General features: G+C 38.4%; 1 protein-coding gene across 1 annotated transcript in view; it reads right to left on the reverse strand.

The window, feature by feature from the left end:
* Positions 1-18612: 18612 nt before the first annotated feature.
* FRK (fyn related Src family tyrosine kinase) overlaps positions 18613-24882 on the reverse strand; it is a 134961-nt gene continuing 128691 nt past the window's right edge. The window contains exons 6-8 of the mRNA XM_004702196.2: positions 22784-22965; positions 20140-20305; positions 18613-19750 (exon numbers count right to left, since the gene is read on the reverse strand). Of these exons, the coding sequence (XP_004702253.1) occupies positions 19536-19750; positions 20140-20305; positions 22784-22965 (563 nt within the window). The 3' untranslated portion in view covers positions 18613-19535. The remainder of the gene's footprint in view (positions 19751-20139; positions 20306-22783; positions 22966-24882) is intronic.

The following is a 24882-nucleotide window of genomic DNA, read 5'->3' on the forward strand; positions in this document are numbered from 1 at the left end:
ATACAAACAGGAAGCAGACAAAAAAAAAAAACCAATGACAAGTCAAAGCTTAGAAAAGCCCCAATTGAAAAGAAAGCAGTAATATTAACAACTGAAACAACTTTAAAATAGGTCAAAACAGAGATCAAATGATAAGATAGTATATTCTAACCCAACTACATCTGCCATAATGAACTTGACAGTGCTCTTTGTCTGCTAAGAAGGCTATTCATATTCCTGGACTATGTTCACAGGGGATTCACCAGAGACTTCATCCAGGTATGGACCCTACAAATGGATTTTGGGCTTCCACTATCATACATAGCTTTCTGCAAACCATATGTTAAAAGTTTAAGCTCTGATACCATTTCCTCCTTCAGAGTTGGATTTTATTATTTACAATCTTTGGATCATACAGGCTAGTGGACATCTATGTGGATTTAGTTGACACCTCACAGACCTTATTATTTCTTTTTTTTTTTTAAATCATTTTATTGGGGGCTTGTACAACTCTTATCACAATCCATACATACATCCATTGTGTCAAGCACATTTTTACATTTGTTTTCCTCATCATTCTCAAAACATTTGCTTTCTACTGGAGCCCTTGGTATCAGCTCCTCATGTCTCTTTTGCTTGAATTAGGAGCCCTGTTGGCATAGTAGTTGCATGTTGGGCTGCTAATTGCAAGGTCCTAAGTTTAAAACCATCAGCTGCTCCACAGAAGACAGATGGAATTTTTGTACGTCTGTAAAGAGTTACTGTCTCAGAAACTCACTCCGGCAATTCTACCCTGCCATGTAAAGTCACTAAGAGTTGTCATCAACTGCATGCAGGTGAGTTTTGCTTGTTGGTTTTTTGGTGCTTCTGTTGTGAGGATCAGAGTGGTGTTTGAGAAGAGAAAAAACATGAGGAGTTGTTATTCTATTAAAAATAATGGGCAGCTTCCTTAGATGCCCTCTCTGAAGCAGAGGTGACAGAGCAAAACGCAGCAATCCAAAGAAGGGGGTCTGTTTCAGAGAGTCGCTGATGAACTCTTCCTGTATGTGCAGCATTCATAACCGGAATCAGGTCCCTTAAAGAGACTTTCTATCCCCTAACGAAGTGCTTCTGGTACTGTTGTTATTGTTGTTAGGTACCGTCAAGACCATGCTGACTCATAGTGACTCTGTACAGGAGAATAAGACACCTCTTGGTCCTGCACCGTCCTCATCACTGTTCCGATGCTGAGCTCACTGTTGAAGCCACTGTGCCCAACCACTTCACCCAAGGTCTTCCTTGGTTTTGCTGCCCCTGCACTTTGGAAAGAACCTGGCCTTCTCAGGGATGGTTTTCTCCTGCTAACAGTCCGAGTATGTGAGATGAAATTTCACCATCCTTGCCTCGAAAAAGCATCGCTATACTTCCTCTAAGAGAGGTGTTTGCTCTTTTGGCAGTCCATGATATTATCAATATTCTTCTCCAACACCATATTTCTAATGCATCCATTTTTCTTCGGTCCTCTTTATTCAATGTTCAACTTTTACACTCATATGAGACCATTGAAACTCCCATGGCTTGGGTCAGGATTGTCTTAGTCCCCAAAGAAAATGGAATTCTTGCTATGAGATCTTGTGCTGCAGATTTACTCAGTGCTGTGCTTTGTTTGATTACTTGACGGCCACTTCCATGAGCATTGATGGTGGATCTCAGCAAGATGAAGTCCTTAACAATGTCTCTGTTTCTTATGATGTTACTAATTGGCCCAGTTGTGAGGATTTTTGTTTTCTTAACATTGAACTGTAATTCGTACTGAAGCTGCCAGCTTTGGCCTTCATCAGCAAGTGCTTCAAGTCCTCACCAAGCAAGGTTGTGTTGTCTGCGTATTGTAGGTTGTTAATAAGCCTTCTTCTAATCCGAATACCTCATTCCTCATCATGTGCTCCAGCTTCTATAATTCATTACCTCAATATACAGTCTGAAGGAATATGGTGAAATCATACAACCCTGACAAACACCTCTCTGATTTTAAATGAGGCAGTCTTCCCTCGTTTTGTTTGCATAAGTACCTCTTGATAGATGTACAGGTTCGGTATGAGTACAATGAAATGACCTTGAAACCCATTCTTTTCAAGGTTATCCATCGTTTGTTGTGATCCACTCATTCAAATGCTTTTGCAAACAGTGAAACACAAATAAACATCTTTTAGGTAGTCTCCACTTTCACTATATGCTACTGGCATATGACATATTTTGTAAGGACTAAGAAAATCCCCAAAATTCTCTAAAGAAAGAAATTAACCTTTAAAATGTTGATAAAATGTTAAAGCATATATAGTAATCCCATAAATAGGGAAAATTAAGAGAGTTCGTGAAATTAAAGAAAACCTAAAATTTTCTTTGTGTTAGTTTTGATAAAAGTGTTTGTAAGACGCAGAGTCCTATCATGGTTAACACTCTTGGCTGCTAACCAAAAGATTGGGAGTTCAATTTCACCTGGAGGTGCCTGATAATATTTAATGATTTATTTCAGAAAAACCAACTAATGACAACCCTATCGGTCACATTTCTACTATGACACCTGTGATTGGCCATGAGTCAGGGCCAACATGAGTAGGAATCTATTTGAAAGATACAAGTAACAATTAAACAGAATCTTGAGTGGACCCTAAACTAAGGATATTATGTCCAAAGAGAGGGGGTTTAGGATTAAAACCCTACCTGACTTTCATAGGAAAATATCTTTAGATCTTGCAACTCAGACTAGAGGCCTTCAAATTGTGTACTAATATTTTTTCAGGCTAGAATGAGAAATCTTTGATTTTTCAGATCTCCTTCAAAATCTGGTGTTGACACCCTATCCTAATTCTCCCCATCCCTCCTGTCTGAGTTTGGTGTTTAATTTTTGAGACTTCAAAAAGCTTATTCTTATCTATGTAACAAAACTTATCATTTGTAATCATTGATTACAGTCATTGATTACAATAATTACAACGTAATCATTGATTGTGTCTTCCCCACAAATCTTGAAGGAGAGAATGGATCTTCCAACTTAACTTGTAATGAGTATTTAGTGTATCTGGCATGAATAAAGTCCTATACTCATTTTTTTTCCACATGAATTCTCTGAATTAGATAATATCTTATTTTTACAGATAAAAACAAATATAATCTTCTGGTGCCATAGGGTCAGTTCTCACTCATGGGGACCCAGTAAATTTCAGAGTGAGACATTGCCCAATCCTGCATCTTTCTCACAATTATTCTAATGTTTGAGCCCATTGTAGCCACTGTGTCAATCCATCATGTTAAGAGCCCGCCTCTTTTTTGCTGCCCCTCCACTTTACCAGGCACGATGTCTTTCTCCAGGGACTGGTATCTCTGACAACATATCCGTAGTATGGGAGGTGAAGTCTCACCATCCTTGCATCTAGGGAGCATTCTGGTTGAGCTTCTTCCATGACAGATCTGGAAGAGGATGTAAGTCTTGTGTCAAAGGCTGCTGTTAGTTACCATCAAGTTGATTCTAACTCATATTGACCCCAGAAGTGAAACGTAGACCTGCTGGTTTACAAGCCTGTGATCTTTCACAAGCCTATCTTCTGAGGCATCAACTTTCTGCTACTAGTCAAGCATGTTACCATTTTTGACAACCACGAAAATGAAGGAGGGAGAAAAAGGAAGCTTTCTACTCTGATAAAGCATTACAGTCTCAGAACCCCACAGGGGGAAGTCTACCCTGTCCTACAGGGTTCTATGGTTTGGAATGAACTCAGTGGCAGTGATTTTTGAGAGGAACATCTAATACAGCAATTCAAATAGAGAATTCAAGTCCAGTCAGTCTGGCTCCAAGGTCTTGCCACTTTACCATACTGGACTTCATCTATGATTCATATTTTTATATCCAACCCCTAACCCAGTCCTTAGCACAGAGTAGATACTCAATAGGGATGGTTTGATGATTGAATTGATCACCCAAAGCTGTTCCACCGCACCACTCACCTGCCTTATTTCTCAACTATCCGCACACAGCTTGCTGCTTAAGCAAATTAAATTAGATTGCTTTCTTTAACACACACTGACAAACTTGCGAAGGGAGACAGCTCTGAGTTATGTTAGGCGGCAAGGGAATAACAGTCCAGAACTAAGTTCTCCACACATAACCCACTAAGTGGTATTTGAGAGTGGGCTATATTTGATAACATATACTTACATAAAAATATTTCAAGATATTCATGAACTATTCATAGCTTTATGTTCATGAAACCTTCATTGCAATTCATAAATACTAACAATAATATTTTATCAGGAGAAAAAAAAAAAGAAGCAGCTTATCAAATTAAGTGATTTGATTTGGCCAAGATCTGTCAGTAAATCTCTGGCGAAGACTGAAATAGACACTATAAATCTAGTTACCTTGTGTCAGGAGGGAGAACTAGCTTTCTTCCACTGGCTCACCACTGTTCTGCTAGACGACGACTTTTCTTCTGCCTTGTTCCCCACTCCTGGTGACCTCATTCCCACCCGCTGACAAACGTAAGAAATATGAAGTTGGGAAATGGACAGCTCTTATGAAGGTCATAAAGCAAGAACTTCCTCCATTTCCCCAGAGAATATTCACCCTTTCCCTTCTGCTACACTCTGTCTTTCTTGCAACTATACAGGAGTGAGGACAGTGGTGCTGACATCTTGCTTTGTAGGTAAATCAAATGTTTTCTTAAAAGAGCCCTGGGGTGAAATTTTGTTTCAAGCAAGAAGTCTGTGAGAACCATTGTCATTCTAACTGTTCATATTTTTTCATTCTTTCATTCACCCCAGAGAAGAGTAAGATGCAAAATATATAAAGTTAATCTGCACATTGGAATTTTTTTCAGGATTATGGAAGTAGTGTTTGGGGTGTTTTTTCTTAAAAACATACTGTGAAGAGACATGGTTGTCTAACTTCTAGAATACAGCCAACCCATGTTAAAATTGAAAAAGAAAATAGAGTATTATGTATCCAGGGCAAATTGTACGAATCTTTCTAAGTCTTCTTCCCATAATTAGAACTCTGCTTTATAATGTAAAATAAACTTGAAAGTTATAATTCTTCTTTAGGCAACAGATTAATTTATAACCTGCTTAGCAAGCAGTTAATAAAGTACAAATGAGCTGGTTTTTGGATCTACTGAAAGTATCAATGAGATTTTGGTAGTCTTAAGACGTCAACACAAAATCAATACACTCATTTTTTATGCTGAAAATTCATTTAGGATTTAATGGAAGAAAATAAAATTGTTACTCTAAGGTTCCTAATTAAATAGATTTAATGTCACAAACAAGATGTCATTTTCACTGCATGTTAAACTAAACTAGAAATGTGGATGCACAGTGGGGAGGGGCAAAGAATTACACAATTTTATTATTTTATGATAGACAAAAATTATGATACTTGTCATTTTTGTTAGTATTGGAAATGTTTCACTTTTTGTATTAATAACAATCCAAAACCCTATAATTTACAAAATGTGTTTCACAAAAATCTATCCATACTCTATTGTTAAAAGAATGAATAAGCCAAGAAAGTCAACAAGAATATATAAAAGGCATTTCAATGCTTTTCAAATATAATTGGGTGTGTGGGAAGATATGCTGTGTGCATCATAAAAAACACCTATGAAAATGAGCTGGAATGTTAAAATCTATAAATCTGTGTATAAAAAGAGCACAATCAGGAGGGCAAGGTACTGTTTACTCTGCTTTGGTGAGGAGCTATTTTTATCATTAGAATTTGTAAGAAATGAGCTATGTAATTTTGCATGTCTCCAAAACAGTAAAGGACAACATTGTAATTTCTGATCAATGTCTTCAGTGCAAAAGTGAGTATAGGAACACATGACCAATTGAGCTTACTCTTTTACTTTGGGTCCTTTTTTTTTTTTTTTTTTGGTGTTTTTAAATGTCGGGTAACTGAAAAGTACATAAGAATTTGAAATTATGTTGTAATTTTTTCTAGTCAAAAACTCTTTGGCAGTCATTTGGGCAACCATCTGTTGGCCATTTTGAGCCTGCCTGAAAGGAATTGCTCCTCCTGTTGGGCTTTTGCTATTACTAATTGGTGTTGGCACCCAGGCCCCTTTGCACATTACATGTCTTGCGTGTTTTACAATAATATTTTTTAATGCGCAGACTCAAAATCAAAAAGAATTTTATCTTGGCCATGTTATAAATTCATGACTGTGAGTTTCTCTAAATACCAGAGAAAGACAATTAATTTAAGACAGCCAGATTTATGGCATGCCTTTTCTAAAAGATTTGCAAATAAATCTGCAAGGATTTAAAAAGTCTCTAAAGCAGTTTCACCTAAGGGAAAATATCTTTCGAGTGATGAAACACACTTTGTTTTTATTAGCTTGGTGTCTGAGTTTTTCGTCTCCCAATAGCATGATGATATGACAATCAAGGTTCAGTAGGTGGAGCTGTAGCATCCTGTGGCTCTAGGCAACAGATTCAAAAAGCTAATGTACAAGAGATATTTTACTCCCAAACCATTTCTGTTTGACTCAGTTCCTAAAAATTAAGGTTTGAACTAAGGATATGTTAAAGCCAAGTAAGAATGTTTCTGAATTATTCATAAGCTGATTAACCAGAAAAAGGGAGAAATATTTCTTCTAAGACATTGATGATATGTTTTCTTAAAATAGACAGACTTTTCTTTGTTTTCATTTTCTATTATTTCTTCCTTTAATGCTTTCCTACAATTATATTCTTTGGGGGTGGTTCAAATATCTTCCCTGTGAGAAATTAAGCTCAGGCTTCTTACCACCTTATTTGAGCAGACTCAGGGGGAATTCACAATTCATCTGCAATGAATGGGACATATTGTTTCATTTTTAACAATTATACCTGACATCCATCTTCAAGGTAAAAATGAATAGATGTTTTGCTTGGAATTACGTGAAATTTTCTATTTTTACTTCTGTTTCTATAATCCAGATTCAACTTGTAGTTCTAAAGAAAAGCAATTTATTGACCACAAAGTATTAACAAGCTAGATCAATCTCAGGGAAAGAAGAAGATACCAAGGGCTCAAGTAGAAAGAAAATGTCTTGAAAATGACGATGACAACATATGTACGAAGGTGCTTGACACATGGATGGATGGATGGATTGTGATGAGAGCTGTGTGAGCCCCCAATAACATGATTAGAAAGAAAGAAAGAGAGAGAGAAAGAAAGAAAATAGTCCTGGAAGGACAACCAATGATTGTTATCAAGAAAAGCCACCAATATTGTAGCTGTTGTCTGCATCTCTTGTCTCTTTGAGGCCACTCCTTCAGTGAAAAGGCTCACCTATGTTGTTAAAATCTAATGCAAACTTTCACTCCCCACCTCTCTTGACCTCTAATTTGCATGCTATGTTCATTGCTTAGTCTTGGTTCCTGTAGTACCACTTTCATACTTCCTGGTCTATTTCTCTAGCTACTTCTCTCCCCAAACTTCAAATGCCAGTTCTCCTTGGGCCTAGTGCTGGGCTTTTTATATCTCCAGTCTACAGTCTCTCCTATGAAGGTCTCATCCTCTTATATAAGTTTAAACATCTTCTATATGTCAATACCTCTCGAATTTTTATTTGCATGTATCACTACTGAGATCCAGGTACAAGTATTCAACTCTTATTAATATTTCAAACAAAATTTTTACGACCTCATAAACTAATCAATTAACTAGTTCTTTAGTCAAATCATGTGATTTCCATCTCCTAAGACTTCCTTTCTGTAGTTCTGTGCTTTAATTGCTCTTGGCGGACACATGGAAATCATCCTTTATAACTAATTATTCCTCACACACAAACCAAAACAGTTGCCATGTGATGCTTGTTCTACTTCAGTTGCCTTATGTGTTCATTTCTTTCTATATCCATTGTTATGTCTTAGTGTCTTTAATAGGATAATAAATTCTCCTAAATTATCTCCCCATATCCACACTTACCTTCATCTAAGCTAATCTTCACGCTTCAGTTACAGGATAGAACTATTCTATAAGGTTTCCTTGGCTGTAACATTTACAGAAATAGATCACACCTTCTCTGGGTGATATAAACCATCACCCTTGAGGCTAGCCATTAGGTGAAAACTGTTTGAACCATCTTTTAGTGACAATAATCTTTTGAAAATACCCTTGGATCATGGTACCAACTTAAAAGCTTTCAATGTCTGCAAATAACATTAGTATTATTTACCTGAGTTATATATTCCTCAAGTTTGAGACAGGATTTGTCTGGACAATCCTAATTTCTCACCATACACACTCTAAGCAAATTGAATATCTTTCTGCTCTTCAAGTCTTTGATACTCTTTGCCTTTGAAGAGATTTTCTTGCATTGCCTTGGCTGTTCCCAATTCCCCCACTGGAGTTAGACAGTAAACAGTTTCTCATCTTGTAGGCAGCAGTAAAATATCACTTTCTCCATTCTTCTCTAACCCTCAGACCCTATTCTGAGTGCTTATTATTTACACCATCAACAGCCCACATTTTTCTTACGGCATACCATACTTAAACAGTTATTTAAGTATGGTCCATTGGTAAGTATTTTATGTATGTATTAAGTATGATAAGTAAGGGAAACTATGTAAGTTATTTAATACTCAGCACACCATACTTCAATGGTTATTTAATTTTTCTTTAATTTCCATGTGTGACAGGATACTATTTTAAGATATTCATTTGCTTTACCAAATAGTTCTGTTACAATTTGCTCCACCTACTGTTAAACTTTGCTCCACTATATTATTAGACATCTAATATACAAAGGAGGTAGAAGCCCCAGGCTACTCACTGACCTAGCAAGGAAGGCCCCTACCATTCCTATTAAGGAAGCCCCAGCTATCCCTGGGACCCAGCAAGGTAGGTCCTGGCCACCTCTGTGATCCAAAACAGAAGGCCCTGTCTATCTCTCTCTCTAGGTAAGGAAAGCCCTATCTGTCCCTACATTTTAGTAAGGAAGGATCAGCCATCCCAGCAACCTGGCAAAGAAGGCCCAGGGCCTCCTTGCATTTCATGAAGGAAGACCCTGTATCTCCACATCCTAGTAAGGAATGTCCCATCTGTCCCCAAGACCTAGTAAGGAAGGTCTTGGCTGACCCTACCTCTCACAACAAGAAAGGCCCCAGTTGTCCCAGCAACCCAGCAAAGAAGGCCTTGATTGTCCCTGATATCCAGCAAGGAAGGCTAAAGCCATCTCTGCTTCCCATGAAGGAAGATCCCAAATATTGTAGCAACCCAGTAAGAGCCAACTACTCCACACAGCCCAGCAGCTCACCCAAGACTAATATCTGCAGTATGATATCATGGAAACACCAGGATATCACAGTACACAAAAAATCAAGAAAAACAACCACAAACAACTGAACCACACAGAGAACCAAAGGATTATACTCAGAAGAGGCCTTGAGATGATCTGAAATAGTACTCAGGAGAATAGCGTTTAGATACCTACAATGGATGAAGAAAATGATTGAAACCCTAGAAGCTCCCCACCAAATTGAACTCCAGAAGCTAACAGAAAAGATAACAGAAACAAAAGAAGATCAAAGAACAGAGTAATAGAATCAAAGAAAAGGAAATCCAAATTAGAGTACAAAGACAATTATTTAGATAAAACTGACATGAGAAACGACCAACCAAAAAAATCAAAAGACTGAAGAAAGATTATGAATGATATAGAACACCATTAAAAGGAACAAATTATATCTCTCTGGGATCCCAGACCAAGAAAAAAATAAAGATTTACAGAGAAAAGAGTACAAGCAATCACATAATAGAACTTCCCCAGCACCAAAAAAAAAAAAAACAAACTCCAAACTCACGGCCATAAAATAGATTCCAACTCAAAGCAACCCAATAGGACAGGACAGAACTTGCCTCTGAGTTTCTGAGCTTTCATCCAGTACCATAAGGGAGGATAGAATAACTATAGAAGAGGAGGAGGGAATCCTGAGGTGACCAGAGCTCAGAAGATTAACTTCCTGACACAGCACAGTCAAATTCTCAAACAATCAAGGAAAAGGAGGGACTCCTGAGTGCAGCTAGGGAAAGGAGGACACCCACAAAGGAAAACTAGGAAGAGCAGTTGAGACTTCTCAGCAGGCAATAAGACAGAGTGACATGTACAATATCCTGAAAGAAAGAAAAATGCCGACCAAGATTCCTATAGCCCACAAAACTCTCTCAAATAGGAGAGAGAGATAATGGCATTTCCAGACAAAGAGAAATTAAATGAATTTGTTAGAACAAGACCAGCATTCAAAAATATAGTAGCAGAAATACTTGGGATAGAGAATCTACAATAGTAGACAAATCTAAAAGCAACATACAATTCAACAACATCCAAAACCAATACAATTATGATAGTTAAGGTTTATTGTGCCAACATGGTCAATGAGCACATGTGCAATTAATTGAAGGGCAGAGCGATAAATAGCTCTGCAAGCCTAACCCTCTGGTCTCTTGCCCTCTGATGGTTGGACCAGTTGTGGCTACCCTAGTTAGTTCTCTGCCTCAGCTGGCAAGGCTCACTTCCTGCAAGACATCCTTGGGGAGAAGCCAGATGGACCCACCCTGATGCAGCCCTGGGTGCTGGAGAAGCTACATGGAGATGCCTGCCAGCGCTGAGATGCTTACATGCTTACTGATTCGGTGTTCCTCCTGCATTCGGTGTCATTGCATGTGTTTTATGAGTTTGAGGGCTTTGTAGATTGATGTCAGACATATGAGCTAATGTCGGACTTATGGGCTTAGACTGGACTGGATTAGGATGCTTAATGTATACTTACTCTTTATATAAAACTCTCTCTTATAAAATAAGTGTCTATGAATGTTGTTCCTCTCGTCTACCCAGACTAACACAACAATGGAAACAGTACTCAAAAAATACAGAGATGGAGGAGGAACAAACAAACCAATAAAACCACAAAAACAAATCATAGCACGGGGACAGCAACGAACCTTTACACAATAGCAATCACAGTGAGTGTCGGTAGGTTACATTCACCAGTCAAGAGACCAAAAGTAACAGACTGGATTAGAAAACAAGAAGTGCACCTTCAATACAAAGAAACACTTTATGCTGCCGTAAGCACAAAGATATAAACAGACCAAGAATCCAAAGATGAAAAAAAACACCAGGAAATACCAAAATAGGGACATGCATAATGATTAAGGGAAAAATACAGCAAGAAGACACAACCATATTAAACCTATAAACACAATGAAAAAACTCATTAAAGACACAGAAATAAAGCAACACAATCAATCTACTCAACCTTCTAGACATACACAGGGTACGCTCCATCCAAAAGTATACATTTTTCTCTAGTATACATGGAACAGTCTCAAGAACAGACCATGTGTTGTGCCTCAAAGCAAGTCAATAATTTTAAAAGCAATGAGATTCTGCCAACATTTCCTCAGACCACAGTGGTATCAAACTGGGAATCAATAATCAAAAGAATAAGGGCAAAAAATTAATTGCAAGGAGTCTGAACAACCTACTACTTAAAAGTGACTCGGTAATACACCAAGTAAGGGATGAAATAAAACAAAGCCTTGAAAGAAATGAGAACCAGATGACCACATAGCAACCCCTTTATGACACAGAAAAAACGTATCAGAGGGCAATTTTTGCAATCAACAAACATGTAAAAAGTGAGAGAAAAGCCAAAATCAATGCCTTAACACAGCATCTTCAAGAACTGAAACAAGAACCATAAAATACACTCTCAGCCGACGGGAGAAAAACCATGAAGACAAGAGCAAAAAGAAAGGAGGTGGAAAACGCGGGGGAACGGGAGGGGGGGGGGAGGCAGGGGTGGGGGTGGGGGACAAACCACTGAAAAGCTTAACAAAGAAAGAGAAGATGCAAATATCTAGGATTGGAGATGAAAAGGGTGCCATCACAATGAAACCAAATGAAATAAAAATAATATCACACTCCTATGATAGACTGTACTCCAACAAGTTTGAAAACCTAGAAGAAATAGGAAAATTTATAGGAACATACCATCTACCCAAATTAACACAGAGAGACACGTAGACACTCAACAGAATCATAACAAATAAAGAAGTACAGCAGGTCACTAAAAATCTTCACCCAAGAAAAATCCAAGACCAGAATTCCACAGGGGAATTCTACCAAGACCTGAGAAGTGTTGTCACCAATGCCACACAGACCATTTCAGAATGTCAAAAAGGATAGCCGTCCCCGCCCCCAACTCACTTTACCAAGTGAGCATGACCTGACTCCAAAAGCAGATGAAATATCACAAGAATAAAACACTACAGGCTTGTGGTCCTTAGGAATACAGATGCAAAAATTCTCAACAAAATACGGGCCAATAGAATCCAATCATCTATCAAAAAAATACTACACAATGATCAAATGGGAGAGTCCCCACATGGTTTAAGCCTCCATTGAATTTCCCCAGACCATTGACGAGGAGTGGAGGTAGTGTAGCCATCAGACAGAGCGCATCGGAAAAGAAATTACTGCATATATAGTTAAGTTAACATGTAATGTGATATTTTTCCCTTTGACTCATTTTAATCTGTTCTAGTTTCTATTAACTTCTGCTTCTCTTGGATTGGGGGTTTCTGTGTTTTACTTTGTTTCCATTGTCGGTTTTTTTCATATGATTTTCTTGATATGAAATCCAGGATAGGTAAATCTATAGAGACAGTAACTCAATTAATAGTTCGTTAGGTTATGGCAGGGAAGTTTGGAGCTTATAATAATGAATACAATGAAAAAGTGTCTAAAATGGATTGTGGTGATGATTGCACAACTCTTAATACATACTAAACCATTGAATTGTCTGATATGTTAATTATATGTTAATACATCTTGTTAAAAAAGAATACACAACAGGGAAACAAGAGTCACTTATTTAAGTGTTTTAAATCCAAGCCTTCAAATTGTAGTAATTAGAGTGCTGGTTCACCCCACCCACAACCACCACTCTAAACTATCTCAAAGCCAGAGGCAGAATGAAATAACCAAGCTGTACGGAGATTGGTAGGACCTTAATAAATGACCCTGTTTGAAGTGTGAGAACGAGAGGACTTCCCGAAGGTGTAGGAGACTCAGAAAGCAAATACCTGGTCCTCGTGCCGTTCTGAAGAGAAAGCAAGCTTCCTAACACGTCCTCCTAACTCACACGCTGCAGATCACATCCCGTGGTTGTGGAGGCATGCAGGGAGAGAAGTCAGATTCTTCTTTTGAACTGGAGAGATTTTAAAATACATAGAAAAGCCTGGTAAACAGGTCACTTCAGATTAAAGAGCAGACATCACGAAAGATGACTGATTGGCCAGTTTAAAGCCCAACGTAGCAAGAGAAACGTCTTTCTCCAAAGCTGTAACACATTGTAAATACCCAACGCTTAGGGAGGAAAACAATCTCAGAAGTAACTGACATATATGTCAATGTGTCGTTCAGAAACAGGGTACTCAAATCTCTAGCAATAGAGGTTGGAGATAAGTTGTTGACAGAATGCTCAAGGCCTGCTTAGAAGTGATTTCTATCTCTAGGCTTTTCTCATAATCCAAGATGGCTGATGAATAGCAGTGAAGCATTGGAAAACATAAAGGGAAAAATTTAAAAAGGGCACATGCCATCTGTCTGCCCCACTCATGGATTCTCTCTAGAAGTCCCATAAGCTACTCATAACACACAGTGGCCATAACAAGGTCTTGAGCAAATCACTCTTGATTAAAGTGGCACAGGCAAGGTCTCTTCTGTTGAGTATGAGGAGGTTGTCGTGACATGGAGGTGACAAGAGTAACTAACGCCAACTGCAAATGAGGGAGGGAAATGGGATCTTTTGTCTCAGCTCTAATAAAAAACGTCCCTTCATTAACACGTTCTTCTGCTAAGGATGGAATGGAGAATGGGAACTGGATAGCAGATAACAGGCAATAATTTAAATTTTAGGTAGAAAATTAAAATGTAAAATTGTGCACATTGATTTTTTGAGCTAAATTCATCTGAACTAAATTTGTTTTCCGCACGGATGTTAAACTTATAGGATGCATTTCTCTCTTGTTCCCAATTATACTCAATTGTCTGTCTGCTACTTAGTAGGCAATCAATAAGTAGATGTTGAGTAAGTAATGAAAAAATTAAATGAATAAAAAAGCAGGTAATGGGTTTATCACTAATCATCACTGAAAATTCAGCTGATGTTTTAATGTGGTGGGTCTTTAGGGCTATTTACTTAGTATTTCTGATGGTACAGTTCTGGGTGTGGGGTGGTGGTGCATTTATTTCTAGGACTCCACGTGGTTAGATGGAGCCAAGTGATGGTGGTCAGCTCATTGTGAGCAGAATTGGCATTTGTATTTCCTGAGCTAGGTCTTTAATTGCTAACTTGAGACCTACCCACTACTAAATCAACTGACAATGTAGATAGAGTGGTTTCTCCCTCGGCTTGGGTTACTAAGATGGTGACATGAAGCTGCTGGCCTGCAGTAGGCATGTGGCAAAAGCAAGATCAGACTTGCTTGGTTCACAGAATTACTTCCCCCATCACACAGACATGAATTATTTTCATTTCGTCAACCATGGAAAGGTTTTACTTATTACGAAATATTAAATTCGTGTCTGGGACTCACAATCACTTTGGCCTCTGAAATAGTTACCTACCCGAAGTCATGTTAGAAGTAATCATGTGGACACATAAGTACCATAATAAATACATTCAATGAGAATAAAGATAGAAAACTCAGGATAAAATATATTGTCAAGAAAAGCTTTTGCCTTTGAATTTTAGACTCCAGAGAAATGTAAAAATTAAAATAGTTGTGTTTGAACCAAGATAAATATAGCATTTTAATAAGGAGTATAATTAAAACATATTTTTATCTCTGTCAATCTCTTATATCAATTTATCATATAAATTGATTGATCATGTATAATATACATCCATTTAAAATTGAACTATGTAAATATCATTAAAAGAGCATGAGATACAAAATTCTCACTATTGTGCCTTAAAAGTATATTAACTTTCATAATCAAATCTGTCTTCCTATTTCCAAATTATATTTAATGGCAATTTTGGAAAATACCTAAAAGCTGTGATCTTTTTACCATAAAATTTTGTGCACAGCACAAATTAAAATAAATTTGGTTTTATTTGGTTATATCTTTCATAAATGATACAAGCAAAATATCTATTCTACCATTTCAGGAAATTATAAGACAATGTTCTACGATTTGAACCTCCTGTATAGCAAAACAAAAACAGATAACTAAGGAATGATATAGATTGGTTACCCTTTTTCTGGAAGAGCTATTTTCTAAGAAGATGAAAAAGATATTACATTGAAATTTGTTGATTTTTGGTATATGAACTAAATTAATTCACCAAGCAAGAGTAGTAAATGCAAATATTTGGCCATCTCTTCCATTAACCTCATTTTATTTTCCATATGTAAATAGCACCATCTGAACTCAGATTGAACCTGTTTGTTAAAGGCTCTGAAATCCAGGGTTTGCGTATATTTTAAACTCTCCACTTCGTTTCTAAATGTAATAAATAATTTAAGAGACCTAGCAGCATCGCTTTTTTTTAACAACAACAAAAAAATCTAAGAGAGTTGGATGAAAAACTCTAAGGAGTGAAAAGATGACATTCTGAAGCTTAAAAGATTGCAGACATCACATAGAAGATAGAGAACAAAACTTCTCTCATGTTGCCAAGAAACACAGGAGCCAAATTATAACCAAGCTAGTTGACACAAGTCAGCCTTGCAAAGGGCCTGGAAAGGTCACCACAGATACACTTCCAAGAATGCAGTTTGGCCCAGAAATCATAGGTTCGCAATCATGGAACAGATTATTGCAGTTTTAGCACAACCTTGATCAACCATGCACGGCGCACCAGCTGAGCCGTACTTTCTCTAGGACTATGCAGCCGGGTGACAAAAGCGCATCTTTTCAAATGTAGTGACTCCCTTGGGGCCATCATTGTCAAAAGAGTTTGGGTGACACATAGTTCAGGCAATCCCTAGGGTCGCTGTGTAGACCCCACATGAATAGAAATTGTAAACCCAGCCTGTTGTTTCCCAAAGGTTTTATGGTCCGTGTGTTCTTCTTGCTCTTTGGCGTATCCCTTAGCACTTCCTAACTGTCTGCAGTGGAGTTTGCAAGTTACTCACTATTTTGTCTTGACCTTTCTTGCTGATGGAAGCATATCCAGAGTCTATGACCATTATGACTTTACCCTTGACTCGTTTGACCCCAAATAATTTAAACCCGTTTCCTTCTTAACATTTTTAAAGGCAGTTTAATGGAATCTTGACTTTTTTCTCTTACAAAAAGTTCTTGGGTTTAGAAAAAAGGGCTTGAAGCATCACACGAAATGATGTATTTGCCTCCTTCAACACTACCTCCAAATAACTGAATTACATAAATAAAACATTACATAAAAAGTGCTTTGCTACAATTTATAGGAGATAAATTTAACAAGAGCTGGCTCATTGTAGGAAAATTCAACTTATCTTTTCCTGATTCTTTTAGTCTATACAGGGAGAGAAATTTATGTCAGTTTTAAAAAAATCGATTACTGGTTCTCATAACTGAATCCATTCTTTTTCTCCATGATCCATCAGGTAAAAACAAGAATAATAGATTGCTTTGACAGAACCTTGAACATAAACGTCCCCAAGAATCAAGCACAGTAAGTTAAACAGGTTTCAGGTGGTACTAAAACCGCAAAGAATAACCTTCCATATGCATTTCAAAATCAGATCTTACTAAAAAAATATGATATGCTACTGCAAGAAAAATTATATAGTAGCTGAATTTTCACAAGGAAATGAGATTTCAATTCATTTCTATGTATGTCTTCGCAGAATTGAATCAAAAGAAAAACGGTCTACTGTTTCTTTTTTTTAATAACATTTCTGTGCAGTGAATTTCTTAATTTCTTCTAGTCATCATCTTTGGGAACTCCCACCAAATGACTTGGTTACTGCCACTGAATAGATTAGACTCACAGCGACCCCTATAGGACAGAGTAGCATTGCTTCTTCGGGCTTCAGAGACAAGAGGAACCTCCCTCCAGAGGTGGCATGGGTGGGTTCGCACTGCTGAGCTTGTGGTTAGCGCTTCATTGAGTAGCGCCCAATACCAGGAGGACGCCTAGGGCAGGACTCTGCAAATGTGAAAACGTCCTCTTGTCCGAGGAGGTTGGAGAACTTGTTAATAATTCAAACAAGTGGCACGGTCCCCTTGTCGGGTGGGACCATGCAAATGGTAGATGAAAACCCAATGAGGGGATTGGTCAATTTTGCCATCCTAAACAAAAATCGCAAAGACTTCAGAAAGGGGCATTTCACAACCAAAGTGGCATGTACAGTATTCCAGGATCCCGGGACTAACCCTCCTCAAGACAGGAGACAGAAAATTAGGACACCAGCGACAGAAGAAGCAGTCAGAGCAGAGGTAGAGACATGCTAGTGGAAGCAAAGGCAGCGGAACCCAGAGACTGGCTGCAGACAGAAAGATGGACTTCCAGCTCACAGTGCAAAAACGGAGTCTTTGTCAGCAGGCGACCTGTAGTGAATTGGACTGTAGTTAGGCTTTTAGCATTGGAGCTAAACAAGCTTTGTTAACACTTGCCTAGGGCAGGGGTCTTCAAGATAGGCTCCAAAGAGGTGCGCCTGGAGCACGGCTGAAAGGAGGTCTTCCTGAGTAGAGAACTGAAGCCTGAATGTTTCCGATCCTGGCTTGTGTTCGGTTACTTCCCTCGCAAACCCCAGAATCGCGAGTATTGTCTATGAGTTTTGTGTGGCCATTGCAATGAATTACCATACCCAATAGAGAGGGGGTGAGTTTGTGCTGGAATTAGTAAAAAGGCTGTGGGGTCGATGCTTTCCTGATTTCTATCTCACAGGAATCGGCCTTGGGCTGTTCATTGAAGTTCTCTCTCCTCAGAGTCAAGTTCCAGGAGGGCGCACACCACTCCCACACCATTTGTGTGCCGGTTATTTGTCTTGGTGTCACTTAGACTAGATGACTTCAGAGAAATAATTGACATTATTGTACCTATTCATACTCACTGATAAAATGATTAGTGCTCTCCTTACTTTACACATATCGTGGTCATCACGGAATGTACCGTGGCTTTCCATCTCTATGAGGAGAGAAAGACAGAAGAGAAAGAAAGGGGAGGGAAAGTGAGGTGAGGGGGCGTGGCATAAGATGAAGGGAAGAGGAGGTGGGGAGGAGGAAGGGAGCAAGAGGAGAAGACTTTCCCTAGACCCAGGACCCTCACTTTGAACTTCCAGCCTCCCAAACTGTGGGAAAATAAATTTTTGTTGGTTAAATGCATCCACTTGTGGTATTTCTGTTACAGCAGCACAATAGAAAACCAAGACACCTTTTGTGGTTAGTTCAAAATACGGACCTACGTGCCAAAGGTCTCATAGCGACCCTATTTGACAGAGAACTGGCCCCTGGAGTTTCCTCTCCTGTAAATCTTTACAGGAAAAGGAAAGCCTCATCTCTGTGCCAAGAGCAGCCGGCTCGTGTGAGGCACTGACCCGGTGTAATCTGTGCCTGACTGTAATCCACTACGCCACCACGGATCAGAATTTGTTTGATGGCAGTGAGTTTGGGTTTTTATTTTTTCACTTTTATGCCAAAGCGCATTTGACTCAACTAAAAAAAAAAAATCAGAAAACCTGGGCCATAAAAATCCTACTGTTCTCCTTTAATTTCCCTAAACTATTTTGATACCTATTTCTCAAGCCTAACATGCTATTAGATGTTTTTCACATATTTTCATAGATAATAACTCACCAGCTTTGCAATCTGATTCTTAACATTAAAAGATTAAAACTAATGTAGATTATTCTCAGATGACACATACTGAGGTATAGAAAAATTCCATCATTTCCTTCTACTAATGAGAGAGATTTTAATTCTTTTCCTCAACAGCTGCTTCTCTTTTTTATTCAAAGGAGGGAAAATATGTGCAATTACTCCAAGTACAGTTAAGTCATTTAACATGGCTTCAGCTTCATTGTAGTCACAGGATATCTTAAAGAAAAAGGGGGGTGGGACCCTCAAAGCACAGGTCCTGCTGTGCAGCAAAGCAATCAAATTCCTTCATAATACCAGCCTGATGGGGGCCAACAATCCAAGGAATGATGAATAACCACTCTACTCAGTAAATAGGATAATGCTACAAATCACTGAGTAAAAACTGACTGTCATCTGTTGATTCTCTTGATCGGCATTTCCAACAATAAATAGAAATCTAAGCATCTTTATAAAAAGAAAAAAATAACTTTGGTTTGTTTGTTTGATTTTGCAGGCAGTAAGAAAATGACATATCATTTTAGATTATCCCGCAGCATTACCCAGTCAATAAAATGTTTATCTAATTTGTGTTCCATAATGCCCAACCAAAGCCACCCTATCACTCCAGTGAGTCCAGAAAAACCGATTATATTGTTATTGGGTACAGTTATGTTTGGGATATGATCATTTCATTTTATTTTTCCTTCATTATTTGCTATCGTTTCAGAGTGTTCACATTATGAAGTTATTTTCATCTGCGTATGAAGAAGACTCTATTTCAAAATAGTCCTCCAGTTTCCAATGCAGCGTCTCAAATGTTGGCCGGTCCTCTGGTGTGGCATTCCAGCACTCCAACATGATGTTGTAGAACTGCAGTGGGCAGTTAGATGGTTGAGGGAGTCTGTAGTTCTCACTCAACAACTGGATCACCTGAGCGCCTGTCTTACCTAAAAATACAAAGAATGAAACCAACAAAAGGACAAGGTAAGGTTCTGTGTCTTAGATCCATAAACAATTATACTCTACGTTACAAAGCAGATTGATTTCCTTGGTGAAACTAGGAAGTGCACCTGATTCTTTTCAGGTTGCAGAGAATAAGCTAAATCTGTCAGCAAATAATGTCTACCAGACTGCAATTCAAGAGTCAAGAGAAGAATGCAATAAACCACCTCATTAATGCAAACAATTGTCATCAACTTTTATCTATTAAGCTCCCACAGGCATTTGGTGTGGTCAGTCTCATCATGCTGCCCTCTAAGTCTGGGGAAAGCAGTTAAAGTCACACCTAAATAAGTGACCTGCAGCAGAAAGGCCCACCTCAGAATTAATTACTCACCACTGTAAGGCATTTTGCCATAAGTAATGATTTCATAAAGAAGGATTCCAAATGACCACACATCAGACTTAATGCTGAACTTATGAGAGCGGATGGCTTCCGGTGCGGTCCACTTCACCGGCAGCTTTATTTCATGTGTAGGTTCATAGATGTCTTCATTATCTACCTGTGAATGCATTAAGGAATCAAGCCAAGTTAAAGCAATTTTTTTTGGCCATCCTTATTCATCTATAACTTGCTACACATTAAAATTTAGAGGGACGAGACTGGAAATGAGTTTTATTCAATTGATAATTAGAGTAGCAAATTCAAATCGGGCATACTAGACTGGAAAATGTGTGGGAAGTCCTAAATAAAATACTTTATAGCCTACTATGTGCCAAGAACAGCACTGGCAAGAGCACGACCCTCCATATGGGAGGATACGCACAGGCTGATCCTGCCGCCACACCTGTTCTCCTGCAAGGAAAGGAAATACCAGCCTACTTTCTGATTCCCTGCTGGTATGGAAGCGCCACTGACTTTGATAATTACTACATAACCATTTTCTAATACTGAAAAGTAAGAACCAAATGATTTAAATTAATATCTCAGCTCACTGGGGTTCTAATTAATTTACAAATAAAAAGATGTATTAATGAGGATACAAAGCGAACCATGTATTTGTTGTGTTTCATGTCCCATGTGTCGGTATTTTCCGGGTACAAGTAGTTATTTAAAATTAAACAAACAAAAACCAATGAAATATAATTCCTATGTCAGTGCCTCTTACCTTTCTAAAATGCAAGGGTTCCCTCAAAAAAATTGTGGAAGGAGATCTCTAAGGGGAGCCAGGACAGATGAAATAAAATAAGTAAGCATAGTTCCAGAAATGGATTTGGGGGCCACACTAAATTCTAGCTCCAATTTAAGAACAATTATTTCTTACAACCTGGTTCTGCTCGATACTCACCCCCAAGGAAGGGAACACAGAAGCTATAAATACTATAGCAAAGTGTGGTGAAGAAGTTAGATGGTGCCTGGCTATCAGACAAAATAGTGTCTGGGGTCTTAAAGACTTGTTTCCAAAGCAGCAGGCATCTAAGTGACTGTCAACTAAGTCCACACGGAAGAGGAACCAAAGGATAGTAAATCAGATAACCCGAAGCAATGAAGAGAATAGTATCAGAGCCCACATTGTGAGATTTTGGTTTGCAGAAGGCTGTGGATGGCAGTAGAAGCCCAAGATACACTTGTGAGATCGCTGCCGGAAATAAGCCTCTGGGGATTGCCTTCTATCCATATTGGAAGGGTGGGAATAAACTACTTACTGAACAGAGAATATTGGAGAGATGACTATATGAGATCAAAATGATAAGCCTGACTTGAACAGTTAAAACCCTGTCAATTGATGCCCCTTCATATACACATTAGGCTTTATCTGGTTTTCAACATATTCTATTTTTGTTTGTTTGTTTTTATACTGGGGTTTATCTCTGCTATATCTTGTCATTATTGATAGCCCTCTTGAATTTTTTGTCATATATTTTTCTGGTTTTCGGTATCTGAAACCCAGGGCTGATGAACCTACACAGACAACAAGGAGAATCCGGGCTCCTGGGAGGTACTGTGGGGAGAGGAGGTGAAAGGCAGCTGATGTCAAGGAGTTCAAAGAGAATAATCTGAAACGGACTGTGGTAGCAATTGTACAATCCTGCTTGATATGATTGGACTATGAAGTGAAATACCTGCATTAGCACCGAATGCAAGGCTTTTAAGAAAAAATTGTGGAAAAATTCCTTGACTTTTAATACCATTTTTCCATGACCTTTTTGAAGCCCCTCATATTATGTCCTGAAATGGGGGAAGGGTGTATAGTGGAATGAAGTTTCTGAATATGGCGCTCCATTCATGGAACACCCACCAAATGACTGAGTGGGACTGTGCATACAGGCGTGTGTAACATTAATAGCTGGGATTGCTCACTTTTAATTGTCCATCCCCTGGCTGTAAGAAAAGCCATTTAAGCAAGAGGAAAATCCAGTACCACTGGAAGAAGAACATCGGTATTGCCAAGTCAAGATCTCTGACTGCTGTCTGGAGTGGTAGAGGCTGAGATCAAGGGCACCAAAAGTTGAGGTCAGAAGACCATCAAATTGATCAGAAGCAGTGAAGAGCCTAAGAGACTGTGAGGCAGCTGGCTTCCTGAGCTATGGAGGCAGAAGCCAAGTCTTATTCCAAAAAAGAAAAAGACAATACTTCCTGCAGAATTCTGCAAGCATGCAGATTAATCTGGTGTGAAGCGAGCAAAAGTAGTGAGGAAACTCACTGTATAGAATGTGCTTTTGGGGGGGGTAAGAGTCACATAGGCAAAATCAACTATTACTAGTTGAAAAAATCAAAATTAATTTTATTACATACTTGCCAATCTAGTTGGTTTTATCATTGCTCTCTTCTTGGTGAAGAAAAACGAATGGGCAGGTAGCTTGTTTGTAGCATCTTGGGCTACTAAAGTGGATACAGACCACCAAACTTAACAGTGGTGGCATTACTCTTCTATGGTATATAAAAGTAAAAATATATATCTATTGGTATATAAGAATTAAAAAAAAACTATTAGTGTTTGATCCTTTATGAGAATGAATTAAGACCAAAGTAACTCTACCTTGAAAACTCTTGCAAGTCCAAAATCTGCAACTTTGTAAATATTGTGTTCACCGACGAGGACATTTCTGGCAGCCAGATCTCTGTGGATGTAGTTCTGCGACTCTAGGTAAGCCATTCCAGAGGCAACTTGTGCTGCCATGTCTACTTGTTTATCCAGTTGGATTTTTGATCCAGCGTCATCTAGACAACAAGAGGGGCGGGGGGTTAATATATACGTTGGAGAACATTTGAAATACTGAAATGAATTCAGAACACCCTGATAAATGAGCTACCACTGGTGTTTTCATGGTATCACTTTACTGAATAAGGAAATATTATTAATACAAGTAATTTCAGTTTCTATGAAGAACTATAAGCAACAAGTTTCAGAGTCCAAGCACATTCCAAAGCTAGGGCTTGCCAGAGGCCTGTCCACAGAAAATAGCACCTATGGCAAGCACTGAGATTGTGTTCCCGTTCAAAGATGACACCCATCTTTTGAATAACTTTACCATAAGATCAGCTCCAAATACAAGTCAAGTCCATTAACCTTTTACTTAGCACAACATGGAACTAAAAGAAAATTACAACTGAAGCGCCTTTGCTTTCCCTGATGAAAACAGGTCTTTGGTGTGCTCCACGTCACTTTTTTTTCAGTTTCTTCTCTTTCTATACTCACAGCCTGCCTTGACTCATGGAACTCACAAACACAAAAGCATTAGTGTCAACTTGCTGAATTATTGCTCACTGTGATGGAATCCACCATGGGCAACAGAAACTGTTGAGTGGTGTCTCCCTTCAAATAGTGCCCAAGGCACATGCCATACCTGTCATACCTGAGTCACATTTCTGAGGCTCTCCATTCCCCAAATGAACATTCCACAAAGAGAATGGAGCAAAGACGTCACATGCTCTAAGCATCGTTATACTTTTCTGAAAGAGTACAGGCTGTTGAATAAAGTACTGGTATTGCTATTTCCAATACCCCACACAACCGCCTCACTTCTTTATGGACATTGTTGCTTGAATGCCTCCATATATCTTTCAATCATAGAACCATTTTTTTTTCTGCTTGAAGCCTACATTACCATGCTAATCTGCCTGGTCCGCCATCATATTCTTCATAAACATATGAAAGATTGACCAATGGCTATCAATCAGGCATGCATTTTATATTTACATTCCACTAACCCATATATCAAAACTTAAGCAAATGTTCACAAGCTTGTCAATATTTAATCTGCAACCAGAAAATATTTCAATTATATTTTATTACTCAAGAACCTTTCAACAATACTTATCATAATGGGTCATTTAGGAGAGGAAGAGTCCTTGTAAGATCACTCTGTTGAATTAAATCCTCTTGATTGGGAAAGGATTGCTTGCAGTGAGGATGCTTTCTTTACTCCTAGCAGATAAGTTTCCCAGCACATTAAGAAGCCCTTGGATAATTTGACCTTGATGCCTCAACCCAGGAGACATACTCAGAGTTCATATTCAGCCCACAATAAACCACATCATCATCAAACAATCCATAAAAATCCTCAGAGTCAAATGAGGGCAAGGTACTAAGTGGATCTTTTAATGACTGTGTGGTAGTTACATAATCTGCTGCCAATTTGAGACTTAGGAGTTCAACCTCTCAATCAGGTCACAGCTTGATGACCTAAGTTGGAGATGCTAAGGCAGTGGTTCTCAACCTGTGGGTCGTGACCCCTTTAAGGATCAAATGATGCTTTCACAGGGGTTGCCTAAGACCATCAGAAAACACATATTTCCAATGGTCTTAGGAACCAAGACACCGCTCCTCTATCCATGTCCAGGCAGGTCTGACCACATACAGATAACACCCATATATGACTACCTGGCATGAAGGTTGTTACCCATGCTACACCATGCTTCAAGACAAAATTTCGTTTGTCATTAGAAATAAATATTTCACAATATATAATTACATATTGTTTTGTGATTATTTGCTATGTTTTAATTATGTTCAAATTGTAAAAATGAAAATACATCCTGTATATCAGGTATTTACATGAAAATTCATAATAGTAGCAAATTTACAGTTATGAAGTAGCAACAGAAATAATTTTAAGGTTGGGGGTCACCACAACA

This window comes from Echinops telfairi, unplaced genomic scaffold (genome assembly GCF_000313985.2).
Source record: "Echinops telfairi isolate 266 unplaced genomic scaffold, ASM31398v2 ScPeMD7_3533;HRSCAF=4204_0, whole genome shotgun sequence".
In the NCBI taxonomy this organism is placed as follows: Eukaryota; Metazoa; Chordata; class Mammalia; order Afrosoricida; family Tenrecidae; genus Echinops; species Echinops telfairi.